Source organism: Anabrus simplex, chromosome 1, assembly GCF_040414725.1.
Source record: "Anabrus simplex isolate iqAnaSimp1 chromosome 1, ASM4041472v1, whole genome shotgun sequence".
In the NCBI taxonomy this organism is placed as follows: Eukaryota; Metazoa; Arthropoda; class Insecta; order Orthoptera; family Tettigoniidae; genus Anabrus; species Anabrus simplex.
The window spans coordinates 1405120331-1405140002 of NC_090265.1; the positions used below are offsets into that span (position 1 = coordinate 1405120331).

The following is a 19672-nucleotide window of genomic DNA, read 5'->3' on the forward strand; positions in this document are numbered from 1 at the left end:
TGAATGGGTGGCATACAGGGATGCTGTAGTAGAAACAGCAAGGGAATGCCTAGGAACAACTGTGTGTAAAGATAGGAAAAGGCGAACATCTTGGTGGAATGATGAAGTGAGAGCAGCCTGTAAACGTAAAAAGAAGGCTTATCAGAAATGGCTCCAAACAAGGGCCGAGGCAGACAGAGATTTGTACGTAGATGAAAGAAACAGAGCGAAACAAATAGTTGTTGAATCCAAAAATAAGTCATGGGAAGATTTTGGTAATAACCTGGAAAGGCTAGGTCAAGCAGCAGGGAAACCTTTCTGGACAGTAATAAAGAATCTTAGGAAGGGAGGGAAAAAGGAAATGAACAGTGTTTTGAGTAATTAAGGTGAACTCATAACAGATCCCAGGGAATCACTGGAGAGGTGGAGGGAATATTTTGAACGTCTTCTCAATGTAAAAGGAAATCATCATGGTGGTGTTGCAAACAGTCAAGCTCATGGGGAGGAGGAAAATGATGTTGGTGAAATTATGCTTGAGGAAGTGGAAAGGATAGTAAATAAACTCCATTGTCATAAGGCAGCAGGAATAGATGAAATTAGACCTGAAATGGTGAAGTATAGTGGGAAGGCAGGGATGAAATGGCTTCATAGAGTAGTCACATTAGCGTGGAGTGTTGGTAAGGTACCTTCAGATTGGACAAAAGCAGTAATTGCACCTATCTATAAGCAAGGGAACAGGAAGGATTGCAACAACTATCGAGGTATCTCATTGATTAGTATACCAGGCAAAGTATTCACAGGCATCTTGGAAGGGAGGGTGCGATCAGTCGTTGAGAGGAAGTTGGATGAAAACCAGTGTGGTTTCAGACCACAGAGAGGCTGTCAGGATCAGATTTTCAGTATGCGCCAGGTAATTGAAAAATGCTACGAGAGGAATAGGCAGTTGTGTTTATGTTTCGTAGATCTAGAGAAAGCATATGACAGGGTACCGAGGGAAAAGATGTTCGCTATACTGGGGGACTATGGAATTAAAGGTAGATTATTAAAATCAATCAAAGGCATTTATGTTGACAATTGGGCTTCAGTGAGAATTGATGGTAGAATGAGTTCTTGGTTCAGGGTACTTACAGGAGTTAGACAAGGCTGTAATCTTTCACCTTTGCTGTTTGTAGTTTACATGGATCATATGCTGAAAGGTATAAAATGGCAGGGAGGGATTCAGTTAGGTGGAAATGTAGTAAGCAGCCTGGCCTATGCTGACGACTTGGTCTTAATGGCAGACTGTGCCGAAAGCCTGCAGTCTAACATCTTGGAACTTGAAAATAGGTGCAATTAGTATGGTATGAAAATGAGCCTCTCGAAGACTAAATTGATGTCAGTAGGTAAGAAATCCAACAGAATTGAATGTCAGATTGGTGATACAAAGCTAGAACAGGTCGATAATTTCAAGTATTTAGGTTGTGTGTTTTCCCAGGATGGTAATATAGTAAGTGAGATTGAATCAAGGTGTAGTAAAGCTAATGCAGTGAGCTTGCAGTTGCGATCAGCAGTATTCTGTAAGAAAGAAGTCAGCTCCCAGACGAAACTATCTTTACATCGGTCTGTTTTCAGACCAACTTTGCTTTATGGGAGCGAAAGCTGGGAGGAATCAGGATATCTTATTCATACGTTAGAAGTAACAGACATGAAAGTAGCAAGAATGATTGCTGGTACAAACAGGTGGGAACAATGGCAGGAGGGTGCTTGGAATGAGGAGATAAAGGCTAATTTAGGAATGAACTCGATGGATGAAGCTGTACGCATAAACCGGCTTCGATGGTGGGGTCATGTGAGGCGAATGGAGGAGGATAGGTTACCTAGGAGAATAATGGACTTTGTTATGGAGGGTAAGAGAAGTAGAGGGAGACCAAGACGACGATGAGGCCACAACACTACTTGCAAATCGAGGATTGTGGCGACGTTTAGTAAATTCTCAGAGGCTTGCAGACTGAACGCTGAAAGGCATAACAGTCTATAATGATGATGTATGTATGTATGTATGTATGTATGTATGTATGTATTATTATTATTATTAACAAATACATCACAAATGGGAAATATCCCGGTAGCAATGGTCACTTACAGTAGTGTAATAATAACCTTATACTGATGTGGGCAAGTTTTCCTTCGTAAACAGGACCATAAGGGATTGGAACAAAATATCTGCAGCAGTCTTTGATAGATTCTCTTCCGGTGTCATATCGTTTAAGAAGATGATTAGCGCTAGTGTAAAGAGGAATGTAAAAGCTGTAAACGACGGACACTGAATTGGTGATTTTCAGCTGGCTTTAGAGTGTTAAACTAGTAGTATCTCTTCTAATATTTTCTCTCCATGGAATTGCTTGTTGTACTCTTGTTGTTGTTGGGTAATTATGCTAACTTTACATATGACGCGAATACTCCATTATTTCCTTCGTCATCAAAATATTGGTAAATAAAAGCAGTGGTCATAATATGATATTGAATGTGGGATCTGATAACGATAACCTGATAACCTGTCGAAAGAATTGGAGCAAACTCAAGCAATTTAGCCTACACATTCCACTCATACGTAATGGTGGTTGCATAGACAGCAGGGCGCATCTTGTCTCGTCTCGAGTTCGAATAATGCATGCCTCTAGTATCCAGGTCGGTATACCTACAGTAGCCGTCAGTTTCTGTACTTAGCCTATTTATTCGTGTACTTACAATACCACTGCATACAATGCCAGAATGTGTAACCTTTATACTTATGTTATACTGCATCAAAATAGACTTGGATAACAGTGACAGAAATGAACGCCCTAGTCGCTTGTTGACACGTATTTACGAAATGGATTAGGTCAGTGGTTGGCTGTTCGCATACTCGGCACAAACAACATTCAGCTCCGACTACCTGTAGGCTTACGACACGCTGCTTGCTGCACAACGCTCTCGAGATCTCTCGAAATTTCTCGTGAGAAATAGTGCCTGCGCTAGTCTCGAGAAATCTCGAGACCTCGTCTCAGACTGCCCATCACTACCGTGACCCATCTTGCCTCAGGAGAGGATACAATGGATATATAACTCCCTCCATACCAAATCGGCAAGCCAGTGGGAGAGTAGTACCCTTCTGGCATGGTACTAGAACATGACCATATTAACAACTCTGTTGCCTGCTTGATCTGGTATATTAATCGTTACAATATACTAACATGAATTTTCAACATGTGCAGTTCCATTTCTTTTCTAGAATTCCTTCTAGCTGCTTACCTTTTTGACAGAGTGTGTGAAAAATCTTGCAAAATATGAAGAATATGAATTTAAAAAAAATCATTAAAACATATTTTTCTAAAAGAAAATTCTTAAACCTTGTCTGTTTATTGTGAATATGAAGCACATGAAATGTCTTGTTTCTTGCGTACCTTGATTTGGGTGGAATGGGTGGTTCATTTATGGAGCATACAGAAAAGGAAGAAGGAAACTGCAAGGAACTAAAAATATATAAAAGTAAATTATGCGTATAAATCAACAAGTACTTTAATGAACAATATAAATTATGTGTATCCATTTCATTCAACAGAATACTATACTGAACACAGTTGTCAAAATAGTCACTACAGATGAAATTGTTTGTACACAGGATGATTTCAGGTAAGGTTATATATAATTTAAACAGTCAACTATAATATTCACTCCTAAGAAAACTATTCTGACTTATCCATAATGTACAGTACGCAATGTTTATTCCATGGGACAGAATTAGTTCAAAACTAATTTCTGTCACTATTTTATGAAATTTCTAATGAGTTGGAATTTAACTTCAGCAGATTGCTCTATTATGGTAAAGTAAAATTCATTTAACCAAAATCAGTTCAAAAGTTTTCACAATGTTACTGTATAAATCTTGTGTGGCACATCGGAGAGAAAAATAATTTACTAATAAAGCACACGCCGAGACACTTTCAGGCCGATTACCTCTGAGCCAAGGTTTTCTTACTAAAATCATTGCTCCAAATCAATGTTCTTCATTTTTCTGTAAAGAGAAGATAGTATTATGGGTTAGTTAATGGCTGCTTAAGCTATCTTTGAACTGATGTCACATACAGATAAATCATTTTCATTATTTAAGCAAACACTGAACATAATAAACCACGCATTTACAAACAACTGAAAACACTGAAGAGACCTGAGAAAAATGGTTCTATTAACAAAAAATCTTTCTTCAGGGACAAATTCTGACAATTGTCATCCTTTATGAATGAATAAACATACACATCTACTATCCCAAGATCCTTATTTTATTGGAGAGATCTCAATTTATCACTGCAAAAAAGAATTCTCAAAACTGCAAAAACAAAACCACCACCACCACTGCCACCACCAAATAAACAGTCTTTTGCTAGGACAAGCTCAATTTGTAAATAAATACTTGTTTTTGATCCTTTTGGCTACTACCATGATGATACCTGCCAAGTCGTTAGCTTGCTAGCACAATGACAGTTTTAGTTATATTCTGTTTCCTTTTCAATTTCTATTACTATATGAACCAGTGATTACGTGGATATTGTGACCATCATTTTCACTCTAGTGTATACTCAAAATGTCTAAAGAGGAACTTCTGGTCAATCTTTGGATTCTCTCACGAACGTGAACTGGAACTTTATTTAGGGTCGATCTATACATCTCAACTTCAGCATTTCTTCTATAACACCAAAGATAATTGCCCTGTCTGCATCAATTACTGAATTAACTCGCATATTAGACCTCTTTTCTCCCCCACTATTACAGCCAAAAAAAGTAAAGGGGGGTCCAATATGCAATAACCTCAAATTCTGTGCAGTGAACACGACTTCTAGGCTATAAAGAGCTATAAATTGTACATGTAAACATTATTTAAACATAGGAATTTCATTTTGTCCGTATTGAACTGAGAAAGGATGTTAGGAAAAACTTAAAATGGTCCACCTTTTCAATACAAAAATGTTATATTTATTTATAACATGTATTTGCACTTGGAACTAGTTTCGACGCTGTGTTTGCGTCATCATCAGCCAAAATGTGGGAAATAGGCAAGATGTAGGCATTTATATTACACAAGGCGTTACATTAAACAATACACATCTTATAAGGAGATAAAAACAGGGACGAATATAGAAACAAATGAATCGTTGAGAAAACAAAAGTTATACATATTAAAAATAACCTTAACTACATATCTTGCAGTGTGAAAGTGTTCTTCTTGAATGATTCCTGAATATAAAAAAACACACGCGCACACATTTCTGGAGAGCCAGCAGGCAGGACAAAGTAAAGTGAAACCTTAAGAGTTCCTTTTTAAAAAATGAAATTTACCGTGGTCTTTATAGCTATTGTTGAAAGTGAAGGAGGATTTCCTGTTGTGCATGTTTATCAAGAACTCAAGGGAGACTTCATTAGTTAGTCGGAACATAAAAATGATGAACTCTTCTCAGAAGAACTCTTAAGGTTTCACATTACTTTTTCCTGCCTGCTGGCTCTTCAGAAATGTATGCGCGTGTGTTTTGTATTCATGAATCATTCAAGACGAATATTTTCGCACTACAAGATGTGTGGTTAAGGTTATTTTTAATATGTATAACTTTCCCTGTTTTCATCTCCTTGTAAGATGTGTATTGTTTAATTTCCTGTTGTGTATGTTTATCAGGAACTCAAGGGAGACTTCATTAGTTAGTCAGATCATAGAAAGAATGATGATCTCTTCTCAGAAGAACTCTTAAGGTTTCACCTTACTTTTTCCTGCCTGCTGGCTCTTTAGAAGTGTGTGCGCGCGCGTTTTGTATTCAGGAATCATTCAAGGCAAATATTTTCGCACTGCAAGTTATGTGGTTAAGCTTATTTTTAATATGTATAACTTGCCTTCTCACGGATGCATGTGTTTCTACATTCGTCCCTGTTTTCATCTCCTCGTAAGATGTGTATTATTTAATGCAACACCTTGTATTTAAAAAAACTGGGTTATATGAAGGAGTTATATCATGTTCAAAATCATGCTTTCACGTCTCTGCACAATATTTAAAATAAAAATTTTACCGTTGGTCTTTAGAGCTATTGTTGAGAGTGAAGGAGAATTTCCTGTTATGTATGTTTATCAGGAACTCAAGGGAGACTTAATTAGTTAGTTGGAACATAGAAAAAATGAGGAACTCTTCTCAGAAGAACTCTTAAGGTTTCACTTTACTTTGTCCTGCCTGCTGGCTCTCCAGAAATGTGTGCGCGTGTGTTTTTTTATATTCAGGAATCATTCAAGAAGAACACTTTCGCACTGCAAGATATGTAGTTAAGGTTATTTTTAATATGTATAACTTTTGTTTTCTCAACGATTCATTTGTTTCTATATTTGTCCCTGTTTTTATCTCCTTATAAGATGTGTATTGTTTAATGTAACGCCTTGTGTAATATAAATGCCTACATCTTGCCTATTTCCCACATTTTGGCTGATGATGACGCAAACACAGCGTCGAAACTAGTTCCAAGTGCAAATACATGTTATAAATAAATATAACATTTTTGTATTGAAAAGGTGGACCGTTTTAAGTTTTTCCTAACATCCATGTAAACATTATACACTATTCTTTAACAAACTTAGTAATGTATTCCGAATTATACTGGCTATTTTCGTTGGAAGGCTGTATTTCTAAATGTGATGATGATAGCGAACACTCGTAATCGAGTAGGTTTGTTTTCCAGGCAGGATGCCTCTTCATCTATGTGTTCGGAGGTGTTACAGTCCAATGCGGGAGTTACACAATTTGCCACAGTGATGACAGGTAGTCTCAGGTGGAGCAGTCATGTTTTTTCTATGTCTCCTCAGCACTTCTTTTCCTTTCCTACGTTGCCTCTTGTCATTCGCTGTACGTTGGCGGTTTTCTTCAAAAGACAGTGTGCCGTAATGGACTAGTGATCTCCAGGATGAACGGTCAAGGGCTAAGTTCTCCCAGTTGTCAACATCAATGTTACATCTCTTCAAGTTAGCCTTGATTACATCTTTAAATCACTTCTTCTGACAGTCTACACAGCGTTTACCTACTGATAGCTCAGAGTAAAACACTTGTTTGGGAATGCGATTGTTGGGCATGCGAACTGTCCAACGTAGCTGGCGTCTTAAAACCATGAATTCTATACTGGTGGTGTGTGCCTCTTCAAGAACTCTGATATTTGTGCGCCTGTCTTGCCAAGTTATTTGCAATATTCTCCTCAAGCAACGTTGATGATACTGTTCCAGCTTTTTAAGGTGTCAACTGTAGCATGTCCAGGATTCGGATCCGTAGAGTAAGGTTGGAACTACAACAGAATTGTACACAAGAATCTTTGTTGTGATACTGACATCATGATTGTCAAAAACTCGAGATCGTAACTTAGCAAAGGATGCTCCTGCATGGCTAATTCTGTGTTGGATTTCTCAATCTATATTTGCGCTTGATGAGAGGGTGGTGCCAAGGTATGGGAAGGTGTTTACAACTTGAAGGCTCACTCCATCAATTGTGACATTGATATCTCTTTGACCTTCCCCAGGGGCTGGTTGGTATAGGATCTGTGTTTTGCTGGTATTCAGTTTGAGTCCGATCTTGTTGTACGCAGCAGAAAAAGCATTCAGGATTATCACAAGCTCTTCTTGTGTCTGAGCTATGACAGCATTATCATCAGCGTACTGTAACTCAACTAATGGTGCAGGCGATGTCCGAGTTCCTGCCTTTAAACGGCTCAAATTAAAAAGTTTACTATCCATCCTGTAAGTTATATGAATTTCTAAATCTAAAAAGACAATAAATGGTGAACACGACTTTTAGGCCTATATACAAAGGTCACTAGGAAAGTTTTGCAATACGCAAAAACGGTCGGCTGGACAACCCTGTTATGTTGAGGGATGAAAAGAGGGGTGAAAACTGGTCTAGAAGAGAGTAAGGCGCGACCTTCACACCAAGCAGTGGGATTGAAAGTAAGTTAAGATGTCAATATGGTCTAAAGGTGAATTTCGCACAATTATCCGCTACAATTTTGCTCGTGGATTAACTGTTGACCAGTGCCTGGAGGAAATGACTCCTGTGCTGGAGAAAGACTGTTCACATCAGACAACAATTTTCCGCTGGTACAAAGAGTTCCAGAGGGGAAATTTTGGGGTTGAAGACAATCCTCATTCTGGACGATCATATGAATCAATGACTGAGGTAAACATTGTGGGGAAAATGTTGCAGCAAGAGAGGCGGTTCACATATCGGCAGGTAGAAGAGACCCTCCACATCCCTGCACCAACTGTTCATTCAATTCTAGAAAGGTTTCTAGAAAGGTTCGTTCCCTTTGGGTGCTCCATTCACTTTCAGAGGAACGAAGGGCACATTGAGTGAAATGGTGCCGAAAAATGCTGTTTGAAAATGGGACTTCGCGTAATGTCAGTAGCACAATTAGAATTAAGGAAGGTTCAACCTTTTCAATACAAAAAGTGTTGTATAAGATGTTCACAACATATTATTTATTATATTATTAGAACCGGTTTCGACGCTTATTGCGTCATCATCAGCTACAAAAATCACCAATGGGCAAAGTACATATCATAAAAATTACATAAATGACTTTTGCATGGCTAAATACAAATGATGGACTGCTTTTCTCCTTAAAGGCTAGAAGAAAATGAGTAAAATATGATGATGTTATGTGACACATAAAAAGAGTAGTAGTTTGATGAGCGAGTATTGTGCATAAAATTGGTCTGATGCTTTGAACATAAAAGTCTGAATGTAATAATAAAACGATGTAGTAAAAACGATGCAGTAAAATTGTCCACTCTTCTGTTGTTGTTCAATTAAGACACATAAGTCCAGGTCCGATGTTATATGAGGTTGGCAAGACCAACAAAAAGATTTTGTCAAGGTCGGGACACCTGATGTTAAGCGACTGAATAAGGTTGATCTTCAAATTAGTCTCAGCTCAACAAGAGTGGTGAATCTTGTTCAGCGTGTTGTGTGTGTAGTGTTCTAATAATAATATAATAAATAATATGTTGTGAACATCTTATACAACACGTTTTGTATTGATAAGGTTGAACCTTCCTTAATTCTAATTGTGAATCTCAGTTCAATACGGGAAAATGAAGTTTTAAACTTATAATATCAATAGCATCGTTACAGGTGACGAAACTTGGCTTTATTATTACGATGTCCCAACAAAATCCCGGAACAAGGTGTGGATGTTTGAAGATGAGGGTACTCCTGTGACTGTGCAAAAGTCAAGGTCTGTGAAGAAAAGGATGATTGCAGTATTCTTCACTAAACGGGGCATGCTGACTCGGGTTGTGCTAGAAACACAAAGTACAGTTACTGCGAAGTGGTACAGTGAGACTTGTCTGCCTCAGGTCATCCAGGCTCTCAAGCAGCTCCGTCCAAGGTCGCGGCTCAACACTTGGCTCTTGCATCACGACAATGCTCCAGCACATCATGCTAATGTAACAATGGATTTTCTTGCCAGATCAGGGTTGACTGTGCTTGATCACCCTCCATACAGTCCTGATCTTGCCCCATGTGACTTCACACTCTTCCCAGAAGTGAAGATGAAGCTGAAAGGTCAGCGTTTTGCATCCGACGAGGAGCTTCTGGCAGCATGGGATCAAGAGTGTGAAAATGTAACCGAAGAAAAGTGGCAGAGTTGGTTCAGTGACTGGTTTTGAAGTATGGAGAAGTGGTGAAAATTATTTTGAAGATAAAAGCGTTCACTCACATTGCAAAACTTTCCTAGTGCCCTTTGTATTATAAAGTAAATATAGTCAGTTTTAGTTACTCATATCACGTTATTCATTTCATCTTGTTAATTCCTCTGATGAGGTTGACGTCAGGAAGGGCATATGGTTGTAAAAACTCGCTATAAAGATTTGTCTCACTTCCGTAGAAATGAGGGATAAGGGCATCGTATTATCATATTATGCAATACTGATACAAAATAACTTAATGGCCAGTCATTTGTCCCTGTCAGTTGAGCAGTAGGCCTACCACACAGTAAACTTGATCACTACTTTCATTTGAATCATCATCTTGCACCACCAACTTCCCTGCTACCAGCGTGTTGTCATTCCAAGTGACGTCATCTTCACTGCCATCTCGTCAGCCATGCACTGCAGTCGAGAGCATTCGAGGTCCCATCTTTTTAAACCTTTTAAAAATAATTTTGTTCCCGATTATAGAGTCCAAAAAGTGTGAATTTATTCCCAAATGGTTTCTGGATATGGTCTCGGATATTCTCAGTTGGTGTATGTGTAGCAGAAGCCACTCCTTCTGAATAAAGCCGTGCTGTACAAAGTGTGCCAAACCACCAGCTGATAACTAGCGTATGTTACGAATTGGACTTCCGAATGTAATACATAATGACTGGAAGCTTTCTTTTGATAACTGCAGCTGTTGAAAGCCAGACCCTTATTTTTAAGTAAATTTCATGTTTGTTCTCTACATTTATCACATAAGGATGAGATAAGAGAGACCGCATTGTTTAGGTTAGTTATGCTATCACCCAGATAGTGCCAAAAGTTCCATGATGGAAAGAATAAAAATAAATAACAGGAAAATTTGCCGCATTTATGGATATCTACAGGTGTAGCGGTAATGCGCTTTATTATTTATTTACATATTTTACGCTCATATTGGAGCACTTAAATCAATACATTTGAGTTAATTTCTTCTTTTTCTTCTCCCACAACCTTCTCATCCTCTCCGACCTGGAAGCCCTTTGTGTGTCCGATATAGTATATTGTTTCCGTTCAACTGTTTTTAGTTTGAGACTTATGCTTTTGTTCTTCAAAATCCTCTTCTCTTTTATGTCTTTGATTTGTTGCCGAGTTATACCCAATTCTTCCAAATCATTGTGAACTTCTTTGAACCAATTATTATTGATTTTATTTTTCAAAAAGTAATCTAATAGTGGTTTCAATATCCTGGTGTCTGGTAATCTTGATATGTGACAGAAAAAGGAAATTCTTCTTTTACGCATTGTAGATATTATTGATTCACATTCACGATAGACAATGTTGTTAGGCAACAATCTCCACTGTCCATCAACTTGGTGTTTTTTATTAATAATTGTTCTAAGAATTCTTCTATCAGTTTTCTGTAAATTGTCTGTTGTAGATTTTACATTTAATTTGAATAAAGTTTCACTAGCATACGTTGCCTCTGGTTTAACTATGGAATTATAGTGTTTCAGCTTAGCGTTTATCGAAAGAGATTTTTTTATAGGTTGGCCAGGTAAGTCTTTGTGCTTGTTTAAATTTAGTTGTTCTGTGTTCTATTGCTTCTTTTTCATTTGTGTTCCATGTTATTATTTCCCCAAGATATTTGAATTTCTGAACAATTTTAATCTCTTTATTACCGTTCAGTTGAATAACTGGTAAATCAACTTTAAAAGTTGGCATCATTTTTGTTTTTTCAAATGAAATTTGTAATCCCATTTTTTTTGGCTATAATTTCTAGTTGTTCAATTTGAAATTTAGCCTCTTCTATTGTATTTGCAAGTAATGCTAAATCGTCTGCAAAAGCAAGGCAGTTGAGTTTAATACTTCTACCGATCTTGATAGTTAGTTGGCATTTCTTGTTCCATTCACGCATAACCTTCTCCAATGCACAATTAAATAATAATGGTGAGAGTCCGTCTCCTTGTCAAAGTCCAGTTCTTATAGTAATGCGCTTTATTATAATAATGTTTAATGTTGTACGTTCGTTGTCTATTTCTTTTATTAATGCATACCCTAGTATGTTTTGTTTGGCGTCTTTGAATATCGTTAAAAGTATTTGGGGACATAAAATTATTATTATTATTATTATTATTATTATTATTATTATTTGTTACGTGTGTTGGCAAACGAAACAATTGTTATGGTTGGATAGTTTTTGTCATGTTTTAAACTTGCTTCTATCCAAAACATACTTATATTGGCCCGAGTTGCCGTTTTTACCGCACATCAACCTTCTTTTTTGCTAGTGGCTTTACGTCGCACCGACACAGATAGGTCTTATGGCGACGATGGGATGGGAAAGGCCTAGGAGTTGGAAGGAAGCGGCCGTGGCCTTAATTAAGGTACAGCCCCAGCATTTGCCTGGTGTGAAAATGGGAAACCACGGAAAACCATCTTCAGGGCTGCCGATAGTGGGATTTGAACCTACTATCTCCCGGATGCAAGCTCACAGCCGCGCGCCTCTACGCGCACGGCCAACTCGCCCGGTACATCAACCTTCCTGCCATTCGTAAATCTCTAGCAGTACAGTAGCGGGAATCAAACTCAGACTCCCGAGAACGGCAGCTAATTGTGCTAACCATTACGCTGGTGGACATTCTCAACTACAAAACACAGACATATAGCACGACTGATTCATGCTTTCGATACATGGGTCGGTCATAAAACTATTCACCTATTTGTACGACATCATCAGAGCTGCAGTAGGCCTACGCTACAGAGGCAGACATTTCTTAGCTACGAAACACAGAGGTACTGCATGATTTTGATGCATGTTTTCATTGCATGGGTCGTACGGACGAAACTATTGAAACTATTGAAGCAGAATCGTTGTTCTTCTCTGACGAATTACGTTGGGGGGGTCTTGTATGTGTTATTTTTTATTTAGTTTCCTTGTCTCGGAAAGCCAGGGGGCGGTCTAGTATGCGAGGGGGGTCTAATACACGAGTAAATATGTATTATCACTCTTGTTTTACTGCCATCCAATGGCACACATTGAACACTTTTAGAAATAGCTATCTATTTTTTAAACCAATGTTTGCATTCAGAATATCTTTCTTCATCACTCCAGCTTTTCTTATTTTGATTAATTTACATTTTATCATCATTATCATAATTTCTACCAGTCAGATACAATCAGATCTGGGTAAATAAGGTTCCTCTCTGTTTTACTGAATCACTCCAAGACTTTTCATTCATTACTGTGTTCGTGTCATGGAGCCATCCATACTCTTAGTTCCCCTCTAAAGCTCCCATAGTAGGGAAAGACTTATGACCGGTTTCTCGAATGACAGTTAACTGCAGATGTGTAGTTATCAGTGACTTCACATGGCGATATGTTTAAAATGAGTTTCCGAAACAACAGTTATCGGCTTCTTCACAGTTATCTGCACAACGACTGGTAACTGCAACTAAGTGCTCTAGTTACCTATATGTCAGAACTGATTCCAACAAATACCGATATGAGGCGCCACTCCATACTGTTTCATACAAGGTCTTATTAGTTTCGTAAACATTAGTAAGTAATAATGAACTGATTATAATATATTTACAGACATTCATTGTAGTTTTAACGTGCTGGGGTGTGCTGGAGTCGACAATATTTTGGTCAGTACATTTACTTCCACGTTATCACTGGCTTTAGTCACCGATTCCACTTGTATGGTGGGTGTCATCTGTCCCAGCCGTTTCGGTTACAATCTCCTTGGAGCATGATGTCTCTATTGTAGATATATCTTCCAATATGGGAAATGAATCGTCAAATAAAATAGAACTCAAATCAAACAAATTTTTATTACGTTCAAATTGATCTTACAGTGAAGCTATAATGTTAAGATCTCTTTCGTCAGGCTTTGAATCATGAGTTCCACCAACAGTAAGTGAACACCCAATCAGAAATTATGGAGTATTTACCATTAATATAAGCCTGCTTTTTCATTGCTTTTTCTAACATATCATTTAGCTGGTGACGTGAGGTCTCAAGACTCCCAATAAACATAAAACATCTGGACTTCTTTAATTAAAAATCTTGCAGGGAGAGCTGTAGTTTATGTTACCTTCTTATCTGTGTCAACACACTTCACACCCTGAGTCAAGGTTAGCTTGCTACGTTCGATTGAAATTCTCAAGTGGACTTCACATCAGCAGTTACGAGAGTATTTTTGTATGTTGCGTGGTCAGTGTAAGTAAAACACCTCAAATGACTAGTCCATTGCAGTTATTAAGAACTACAAATCCTCAGTTCGAGGAGTACATTAGGGAAATACTAATGAAAACTGTAATGATATGGCTATTTTCTTTTGGCTATTGGAGATCGCAGTTTGTAAGCTTTCGTGTTGTTCAAGTTGTGCCACGAAAGACCAGAAAAAATTGAATTCTCGATGGGTTTGGCATCTGATCAGGTGAAATTACATGCGAAAGAAGAATGATAAATGAGCAAGTTCCCAGAGAGATATAAGCAGGAATAAGAAACATTTTGCACGCAGGAGTCTGCGCCGAGGTACGGAAGAAAAACTGAAGAAACGGCCATCTTACTGTACATGTCCAGCATCCTTGAAGAGAAAAACAGCATATGCGTGTTTTAAGTGGGGAGTTTTCCATTTGTTTGCAGTCTACTAAAGAAAATCTGCAACAGTTGCAGCGAGGATGAATGGATACCACACCATAAGTGCAGAACTTCAGTGCCGGAATGATAGGTTCGAAAGTGTGCTGCACGTTTTCATTTACAGTGAAACTCGGTTAAGAAGGTCCAGCATAAGAAGTTTTCCCGCCTAAGAAGTGTGATATTCTTGGTCCCTTGATCGGTTGCATTAAGATATATGTATATTTTTCCTGTTTAAAGTGTTCTGTTGTAAATATATTTCTCGGTTAAACAGTTCAAATTTTAGAGACCCTTGAGATAGAAAACGTCCGCTCAAAGCAGTCTCCGCACAAGTTGAACCCTAGACCGTTTGCGCCTGTCATGGAGCCTCTCCGGGATTGCAAAGGCCATATGACGTCACGCTATGACAACTCGAACACCAGATGCTCACTCTCACCTTTGTGGAATTGAATCAAACCCATCAGTCGAAATTTCCACTCCACCGTTCACATCAAGCGGAATGGAGTTGGATGGGATTCTACGCGGAAAACACAAAGCAGGCAATGGATGGTTTGATTAAACTTTAATGCAGTAAGTTGCACGCCGCGACAGGGTGAAGTCATTAATTGAAATGGCCTCAACATTAATTAAAAACCGAAAAATGTATTTGTCCACAACACAGCAGCTTCTTATGCATTACTGTACTGTTTGTTAGGAATACATGTATAACAACCGTTGGGAATACCACTTATAAAATTGTTCATGGTAAATACTGTACATTCCATGCCATGTCAATTATCGTACTGACACACCGTACTGGACTCCAACATGATAATACGATTCTAAAATAACATACATACATACATACATACATACATACATTATCATTATAGACTGTTATGCCTTTCAGCGTTCAGTCTGCAAGCCTCTGAGAATTTACTAAACGTCGCCACAATCCTCGATTTGCAACTAGTGTTGTGGCCTCATTTAGTTCTATACCTCTTATCTTTAAATCGGTAGAAACCGAGTCTAACCATCGTCGTCTTGGTCTCCCTCTACTTCTCTTACCCTCCATAACAGAGTCCATTATTCTCCTAGGTAACCTATCCTCCTCCATTCGCCTCATATGACCCCACCACCGAAGCCGGTTTATGCGTACAGCTTCATCCATCGAGTTCATTCCTAAATTAGCCTTTATCTCCTCATTCCGAGTACCCTCCTGCCATTGTTCCCACCTGTTTGTACCAGCAATCATTCTTGCTACTTTCATGTCTGTTACTTCTAACTTATGAATAAGATATCCTGAGTCCACACAGCTTTCGCTCCCGTAAAGCAAAGTTGGTCTGAAAACAGACCGATGTAAAGATAGTTTAGTCAGGGAGCTGACTTCCTTCTTACAGAATACTGCTGATCGCAACTGCGAGCTAACTGCATTAGCTTTACTACACCTTGATTCAATCTCACTTACTATATTACCATCCTGGGAGAACACACAACCTAAATACTTGAAATTATCGACCTGTTCTAGCTTTGTATCACCAATCTGACATTCAATTCTGTTCAATTTCTTACCTACTGACATCAATTTAGTCTTCGAGAGGCTTATTTTCATACCATACTCATTGCACCTGTTTTCAAGTTCCAAGATATTAGACTGCAGGCTTACGGCACAGTCTGCCATTAAGACCAAGTCGTCAGCATAGGCTAAACTGCTTACTACATTTCCACCTAACTGAATCCCTCTCTGCCATTTTATACCTTTCAGCAGATGATCCATGTAAACTACGAACAGCAAAGGTGAAAGATTACAGCCTTGTCTAACTCCTGTAAGTACCCTGAACCAAGAACTCATTCTACCATCAATTCTCACTGAAGCCCAATTGTCAACATAAATGCCTTTGATTGATTTTAATAATCTACCTTTAATTCCATAGTCCCCCAGTATGGCGAACATCTTTTCCCTTGGTACCCTGTCATATGCTTTCTCTAGATCTACAAAACATAAACACAACTGCCTATTCTTCTCGTAGCATTTTTAATTACCTGGCGCATACTGAAAATCTGATCCTGACAGCCCCTCTGTGGTCTGAAACCACACTGGTTTTCATCCAACTACCTCTCAACGACTGATCGCACCCTCCCTTCCAAGATGCCAGTGAATACTTTGCGTGGTATACTAATCAATGAGATACCTCGATAGTTGTTGCAATCCTTCCTGTTCCCTTGCTTATAGATAGGTGCAATTACTGCTTTTGTCCAATCTGAAGGTACCTTACCAACACTCCATGCTAATTTTACTACTCTATGAAGCCATTTCATCCCTGCCTTCCCACTATACTTCACCATTTCAGGTCTAATTTCATCTATTCCTGCTGCCTTATGACAATGGAGTTTATTTACTATCCTTTCCACTTCCTCAAGCATAATTTCACCAACATCATTTTCCTCCTCCCCATGAGCTTGGCCATTTGCAACACCACCAGGATGATTTCCTTTTACATTGAGAAGATGTTCAAAATATTCCCTCCACCTCTCCAGTTGATTCCCTGGGATCTACTATGAGTTCACCTGTATTACTCAAAACACTGTTCATTTCCTTTTTCTCTCCCTTCCTAAGATTCTTTATTACTGTCCAGAAAGGTTTCCCTGCTGCCTGACCTAGCCTTTCCAGGTTATTACCAAAATCTTCCCATGACTTCTTTTTGGATTCAACAACTATTTGCTTCGCTCTGTTTCTTTCATCTACGTACAAATCCCTGTCTGCCTCGGCCCTTGTTTGGAGCCTTTTCTGATAAGCCTTCTTTTTACGTTTACAGGCTCCTCTCACTTCATCATTCCACCAAGATGTTCGCCTTTTCCCATCTTTACACACAGTTGTTCCTAGGCATTCCCTTGCTGTTTCTACTACAGCATCCCTGTATGCCACCCATTCACTTTCTATATCCTGAATCTGCTTACTGTCTACTGTTCGAAACTTCATCATATCCATGTACTTCTGTCTAATTTCCTCATCCTGGAGATTTTCTACTCTTATTCGTTTGCAGACAGATTTCACTTTCTCTACCATAGGCCTAGAGATACTTAGTTCACTACAGATCAGATAGTGGTCTGTATCATCAAAAAATCCACGAAAAACTCGTACATTCCTAACAGATTTCCTGAATTCAAAGTCTGTTAAGATATAGTCTATTATGGATCTGGTACCCCTAGCCTCCGATGTGTAGCGGTGAATAGCCTTATGCTTGAAGAATGTATTCGTAACAGCTAAACTCATACTAGCACAGAAGTCCAGCAAACGCTTTCCATTCCTATTAGCTTCCATATCTTCCCCACATTTACCAATCACCCTTTCGTATCCTTCAGTTCTATTCCCAACTCTCGCATTGAAATCGCCCATTAGCACTATTCTATCCTTGCTGTTCACCCTGACCACGATGTCACTCAATGCTTCATAAAACTTGTCAACTTCATCCTCATCTGCATCCTCACATGGTGAATACACGGACACAATTCTTGTCCTAATTCCTCCCACTGACAAATCTACCCACATCATTCGCTCACTTACGTGCCTAACAGAAACTATGTTGCGTGCAATGGTATTCCTGATAAAGATCCCTACCCCAGACTCGGCCCTTCCCTTTCTAACACCCGTGAAGTACACTTTATAATCTCCTATCTCTTCCTTATTATCTCCCCTTACCCGAATATCACTTACTCCTAGCACATCCAGATGCATCCTCTTTGCTGATTCAGCCAGTTCTACCTTCTTTCTTCCATGAGCCCCATTAATATTGATAGCTCCCCATCGAATTCCATTTCGTTCGCCAAGTTGTTTCCAAGGAGTCCCTCGCCTGTCAAATGGGAGTGGGACTCCATTACTCCCATAGGTCCGAGGCTTGCTTAAAGTGTTCTGAGCTCGGTAAATTCATGAAGCAGGATGCTGCCCTACTTGCACATAGTCCAAGTGAGGATCTCTCCTCTAACGGGTTACGGACCACCGGTGAATTGTATAGTCCTAGCCGCCTGAGCACAAGGAGGGCCACGACTCAGAATATGTCCGAGATGCCCACTCCCATTCCACAGCAACTGGTATCCCGACTCTCAGGACCACTTACTAGGCCACTCAGCCATTGCCCATGGTTCACGAACTAGGACGTGACTACAGTAACCCACAAACATAAGGTCAACAATAATTGCAAAATAAACTAAGTACCATACAAGCCTAATCTACCAAAAACTTGAATATTCTAACCTGTTTGATTTTTCATTCCCTTGCTTATTTCCTTCCAGGCATTCTCTCTTACATTGTTGTTGTTGCAATAATACTTATGAGTCTTGTCGTAGAGGAAATTACGTTTTGGAAATAAACTGATATGATTTTCCGTGTCCATAATTAGTTAGGTGAATAAACTATTACGAAACAAAGAAACTTCCTGACTCTATGCAGGAAACAGCCGACTTGCCAGCTGATACATATTATGCCACCAAACAGCCGGCCGAAAAATCCTGATCGTCTACGAAGTAGAACGAATGTTGATAAACAGCTGGGTGTTGGTGGGATGGGGCCTGACACAGAGGTATTGTGATACCATGTGTTGGCATAAAATTGAAAGTTATTTTTTAATTTTTTCTTTATACGAGCTAATCATTGTATTATCGTGTCACTCGTAATTATTACAGCGCATTATTAGAACGTTGCACAAAGATGAGGAGATATCAAAGAAAATTCTCACGGGGAAAGAAACTGTTTACGTTTAGATGTGCTAGTTTTGCTACTGCGCCTTTATCACTCGCACGTAATGCCCCAATACCTTCCCATGCACTCATTTCTGCAACTTTGAACCTGCGTTTCTTTTCTTCATTACCTATAGCATGAAGAGGATTAAAGCAGGAAAATAAACTCAGTACCAGCTTGTCCATGCGGTACTTGCGAAACAGCCAGAAACTACGCCCGTTGCCGTGACAACCAGTAGGAATGCAGGGGCGATATAGGCCTATGAATAGGTTCTAAGAATCTCTATGAATAAGTTGCTGGATTTCCCATTTGCTGCCGTTAACTTGAAGCAGGTGTCGGGTGTGAGGAAGATTGAAAGCACATGCTAACAAACTGTAGTACACGTCTTGTCTTTTCGTCTTGTAAGCCTAAGCTACGGATTGCCAAGCGTAGTGTAGCGTCGTAATTAGTGTGAATAGGAGTCAGTGAAGTTAGTCGTACGTACTTGTAATATCAACGTACAAACATTTTAAGTGAAAATGAGCGGAACTCGGAGGAAAGTGATAAAGCGAAAGGCACCAACAATTAAAAACAAAGTGGAGATTATAAGGAAAGTGGAGTCATCTACACTTTTCCGTGCTGCTTTGGCAAA

General features: G+C 39.0%; 1 protein-coding gene across 1 annotated transcript in view; it reads right to left on the reverse strand.

Annotated features, from left to right (window-relative positions):
- Positions 1–3498: 3498 nt before the first annotated feature.
- The window catches only part of eIF4EHP (eukaryotic translation initiation factor 4E homologous protein), a 149543-nt gene continuing 133369 nt past the window's right edge, over positions 3499–19672 (reverse strand). The window contains exon 6 of the mRNA XM_067137858.2: positions 3499–4012. Coding sequence (XP_066993959.1) covers positions 3982–4012 — 31 coding nt within the window. The 3' untranslated portion in view covers positions 3499–3981. The remainder of the gene's footprint in view (positions 4013–19672) is intronic.